This window comes from Vigna angularis, chromosome 5 (genome assembly GCF_016808095.1).
Source record: "Vigna angularis cultivar LongXiaoDou No.4 chromosome 5, ASM1680809v1, whole genome shotgun sequence".
NCBI lineage: Eukaryota > Viridiplantae > Streptophyta > Magnoliopsida > Fabales > Fabaceae > Vigna > Vigna angularis.
This window is the reverse complement of record NC_068974.1, coordinates 32672361-32677392: the sequence shown is the minus strand read 5'-3', so window position 1 is coordinate 32677392 and position 5032 is coordinate 32672361. Positions and strand designations below refer to the sequence as shown.

The 5032-nt window shown below is 27.4% G+C and overlaps 1 protein-coding gene across 1 annotated transcript; it reads right to left on the bottom strand.

The window, feature by feature from the left end:
- Window positions 1-2756: 2756 nt before the first annotated feature.
- Window positions 2757-4059, bottom strand: LOC108339565 (uncharacterized protein At4g22758). Its single transcript, XM_017576710.2, has 2 exons — window positions 3296-4059; window positions 2757-3206 (listed from the first exon to the last, which is right to left on the bottom strand). The coding sequence occupies exons 1-2, from the start codon at window positions 3699-3701 to the stop codon at window positions 3025-3027; spliced, it is 588 nt and encodes a 195-aa protein (XP_017432199.1). The 5' UTR covers window positions 3702-4059; the 3' UTR covers window positions 2757-3024.
- Between the last annotated feature and the right edge of the window lie 973 nt (window positions 4060-5032).

The window sequence follows — 5032 nt, the reverse complement described above, 5'->3', positions numbered from 1 at the left end:
GAAAATGCTATTTAAAATAAAAATCAGAAGGATAAAGCTGGAATTCCAAATGTTTTTAAGGTGCAGGTAGAACTTGGAGGGTGCGAGAAGATCTACCCTTTATTAGACTATTGAATTTTAGCTGGGCTTTCATTAGATTTTTTTTAAATGCTCTATTTTGTTATATTTGGTTTGATTGGAGTTTCCCCTTTTGTTCTTTTTTATCTATTTTGTCCCTATATTTTAGGGAATAGAATAGAAAAAACGTGCTTAGAATACAACATAGGAAAGAAAAAGGTTTAAGCATATAATAACATACATACATACATACATATATATATATATATATATATATATATATATATATATATATATATATATATATATATATATATATATATATATATATATATATATATATATATACCAAAACGTGCCGATTCAAAGTTGCTCAAACTCACCTAACCTTCCACTCTCAGTCTTTACACGTTTCTATTTTATCATATGATGCTATGCATTGAGGTCTTATTCATTTACTTAGTAAATTAAACAAATATTTATTTCCATAATTTTAAAATTTTATACGAACTTTCCACTTATGCCTGATTTTTTATTGGTCATTGACCGTTAGATAAAATTTGAACTTATTAATTATAGAAAGTTTTATTTTAAACATAGTTATTTATTAATATTAAATATATTTAAGGTCGTAAATAATAAGAAATAATTAATTAGCATCTCGATCTTAACATTTTATAAGGTTAAATCTAGAACTCGGCAAAAATAACTGATATGTAATGTACTATAGTTAACTATACTATATTATATTTAAAAAAAAAACTGATCCACTTTTACTAAAAGTTCAGTATATTATTTTATAGTTTAGTTTTAAAAACTGAACTTATAACAGTTTTGGTTTAGTTAACTGTCTATCTTTTCTCTTCTCTAGTTCCCGTTCAATTGCTCCATCTTATTAAGAAAACATTATTTAATAATAAAATATTAATAAAATAAACCGTTCAAATAAAAATTAATAATGAATTTTTTAAGACAAAAATTTTTTATCACAAATTTTTATATTTTTCATCAATAAACATATATTACTTTTTAAATAATATTATTTTAAGTAATAAAAGTAAAATATATTTTTTAAAATTTTATTTTATTAAATGATTAAGTAATATAAATTATAAAAAAAAGATTGTATAAAAAAATTAATACTTTAAATATATTATATTCTTTAACATATTATTAAATATATAAAAATATGTTAAAAAGACTTTTAATGATATTAAAATATGTGTAAGCGTACACACTAAAATAACTATTTATTTTAAAAATCAACTTACTTTAAAATAAATATTAATATTATTATTTTTAAATAATAATATTTTACATACTAAAACTAAAATATATTTTTTAACGTTAAATTTTATTAAATAAATATATAATAAAATATCATAAAAAAATAGTAATGTAGCAAAAATAATTAATATTATAAAAATATCAAATGACAAAAAAATTAACAAACATTTATTAAGAGTAATTTTTTTAGGATCATCTTTTATTATATTATAATAATTAATAAATATTAGTTTAATTTTTACATAATAAAATATAAATAATAAATAATTGATTAATAAAGCAATTTTACGAGGGAACAAAATAAATATAAATAAAAAATTATTTTAAAATAAAATAAGTAGATAAAAAGATAAATTAAATTATATACATATAAAACAAAAAAATATAAATAAAAAATTAAAAAAATAAATATAAAAGTAAAATAATATTCATAAAAAAATAAATATAAATAAAAAAATAAAAAATAAAATAAAATAAAATAAAATAAATAAATAAATAATAAAATAATTTCCATACACATATAATAATAAAAGAAATATAAATAAAATAGAAAATAATAATATCAAATAGTTAAAAAGTTAATTTGTAAAACTAGTATTATTCAGTTTAAAACTAGTACCATTCAGTTTAAAACTAAAATTAATACCATTCAGTTTAAAACTAAAATTAATACAATTCAGTTTAAAATTAGTACAATTCAGTTTAAAATTAGTACAATTTAATTTAAAATTAGTACAATTTAATTTAAAATTAGTACAATTTAATTTAAAATTAGTACAATTTAATTTAAAATTAGTACAATTTAATTTAAAATTAGTACAATTCAGTTTAAAATTAGTATAGTTAATAGTTCAATTTAGTTTATATTATAGTTTAATACAATTCAGTTTCATTTAATAAAACAGAAAACAGTTAAAAACAAACTGTTTTACAACTCAAATTCAATTTATACAAATTAGTTTTTAATTCAGTAAAAATTTTAGTAATACAGTGCAATTTACCCCTAGTTAAATAATTGGTAAAATAGCGTCATTTATTCTTTTTGCATTTAAACTTATCAATAAATTGAACAAATCAATATTTTGTTCAAACAGTAGCAGTTTTTAACACGTGTAAGTTAAGTGCCTTGAGTGTCATCTACTACCAGAAAATCTATAATTTAATTCCAAAGCACTGAAAATCCACTAAACAAATTAATCGGGTTGACATTAGAAAATGTTAGTTTGATTATTCTGATGCTTAACCTCTTCTGTCTTCTTTCTAATACTAAAGATTATGACCTTAATAATAATGTAGTTAATATGCAAAATAATAAAATAAATATATTATTTTAATTTACTACTTTTTAGGACATTTAAGAACATGGAGTTCTTTTTCAAGGGAACCAAAACTAGGTATACAAAAATGAATCATTTATAAATATCAACATCACTGACTTTTATTTCGAAACAAGACAGTGTGTGCCCCATTTCAACTTGCAGAATGGAATAACTTCTCGAGAAGGAAACGAAAAAAAAAAAAAGGAAGCTTCGTCCAAAAAGTTAAATATGAAATGGCCGACATATTCTGTTTACACTAATTGGCCATTCACTAATGATGCATTACAAATAATTAAAGATTAAAAATCTAATAACAAAATTATCTGCAAATAACTGTGATAAAATACTAGGACAGTAATTTTCAGCGTGACAAATCCATGAACCTTAGCCATCCAAACGCACCACCCTTCGTCGTTTTGTCTGCCTCTGTAGAACACGAAGTAAACGACGTCGTTGAGCCACCGTCACCACCACCATGCTTCCTCGGACACAGAAAGAAATTTCTAGACCCAATATCGCTCAGTTTCTCATTCCTGTCCAAACCTGAATACAGACACAGTAACAAGAAGATTAACATCTCTAACGATTTTCCGTTCAGAAAAAAATCAATTTTTTTTGGTAAGGAAGATTACTTTCTAAGGTGAACTGAGAATAGTGAAGATCGAATTGCGAAGGATCGTTCGACGGAAGAATTGGTCGGCGACCTTCCTTAACGTACTGGTTCACTGCCGCCGCCACTAAATCTCCGACGGCTGATTCCGTCGTCATCACCACCTGCACGGGACCAAGGCTTCCCATGATCGTAACCTTCAGCAAGAGCTTCGGTGGTTGCCTCCGGACAACCTCCGCCGCCGCGGCCGGAGAGGAGCGGTTTCTGTCTAGCAGAAGTTCCGGCACCGTCATTGGACGCCGAATTGATGCACCGGGCATGCCGGTGGTTGACGTTGACTGGCTGTGAAAGGAAGAGGATTTGTTTGTTAACTTCCCCCGGCGGTGAAGCTCCGCCTGGCCGTTGCGGTGGTTCTTCGAGTTTTGCATGGTGGTTACAAACAATTAAATAAAAAAGAAAGAATATTTACAGGGAAGGGTAAAGACGGACTTTGAAAAATGTTTGTTCGGCTGGCTCGGCGGCTCTCTATTTCAATCGGCGGTACCGGCAATATCTGTGACGAGGGAAGCCGAGTGGTGAAGAAGAGCTTCGGCTCGGTGGCTCTGGCTTGCACCGGTTGGAAGCTCTCATAACCAGAAGGGTATAACTGTTATTTAAGGGCCCGAAAGAGCAAAATCTGAAAAAAAAAATTGAAAGAAGGTAGGGTTATGGCGGCGCTACATACTTTACATGAGTTGTTCTCGATTTTCTCGGTGTGGGACTTTTTCTCGCTTTGGAGTGGCAGAATTGCTTGGGTAAGATTTATAGAGAGTGGGATTGAAACGGTTTCAAGGTTGGACACGTGGTTGGACTTGATTGACTGTGGCCAAACGCGGTTGGCCCTTGATTCGGAGGATAGGATATACGTAGAGAATCAAAGACGACGAATAAGGTGGGATAACGGGGACCACGTGGAGTCTTGTGTAGAGGATTCCGAAATTTCGAGGCTTCGTGATGGGTCCTGCGGTTAACCAACCAAAGGGCACAGGTGAAGAATCAAACGGAATCCAGATCATTATCTTAGAACAATTTGCATGTGTATTTTTTTTTTCAGATTTTTGTTTTTAAATTTTAAAAATTAACAAACAGAGAATTCAATAATTGAGAAAGAAACACTGTAATAAATTGTCGAAAACTGGCACTTCAATTATCAAAATTACCATTGGACTTTTTCAATACTGAAATTACATTTTGAAACTTGAATTAGAAAAATGCACAAAATTTAATTTAAATTGATTTCACTTTCTGATAAAGTAATTATGAAAAATGTCATTTATCAATTTATATTTATTTCCATTGATCTTTTCATTTTCGTGAGATTAACAGCATAGTTTCTAAAATGGAAAAGAAAATGTATATTCAGATTACCTTTTCGTAAAAGCAAATTCTTCTATCATTTAGTATAAAATTAAGCAACTAAAGTATAAACCTGTCCAAATACAGACTCAGATTTAATTTAAAATATAACTGAGCAAGTCATTAGTCAGTTTAGATTTTTATTTTTAAAACCGACCAATAAATCAAATAAATATTATCAATTGACCTCGTTAGTCAGTTTAGATTTTTATTTTTAAAACCGACCAATAAATCAAATAAATATTATCAATTGAATCTTGAATCTTAGTTATGCAAATTGTCAGAACCATTAAAAACATACTAAAACTCCATTAGAGTGGAAGACCAATATCGAACAAGGAGAGCTGAAAATAAGAAAGTGGGA

Bases quoted from the DNA above. Each gene is read 5' to 3' on its own strand.
- LOC108339565 (XM_017576710.2), bottom strand. From the start codon at position 3,701: ATGCAAAACTCGAAGAACCACCGCAACGGCCAGGCGGAGCTTCACCGC. The intron at 3,207-3,295 runs GTAATCTTCCTT...GTCTGTATTCAG, and splicing joins TTCTCAGTTCACCTTAGAAA to GTTTGGACAGGAATGAGAAA.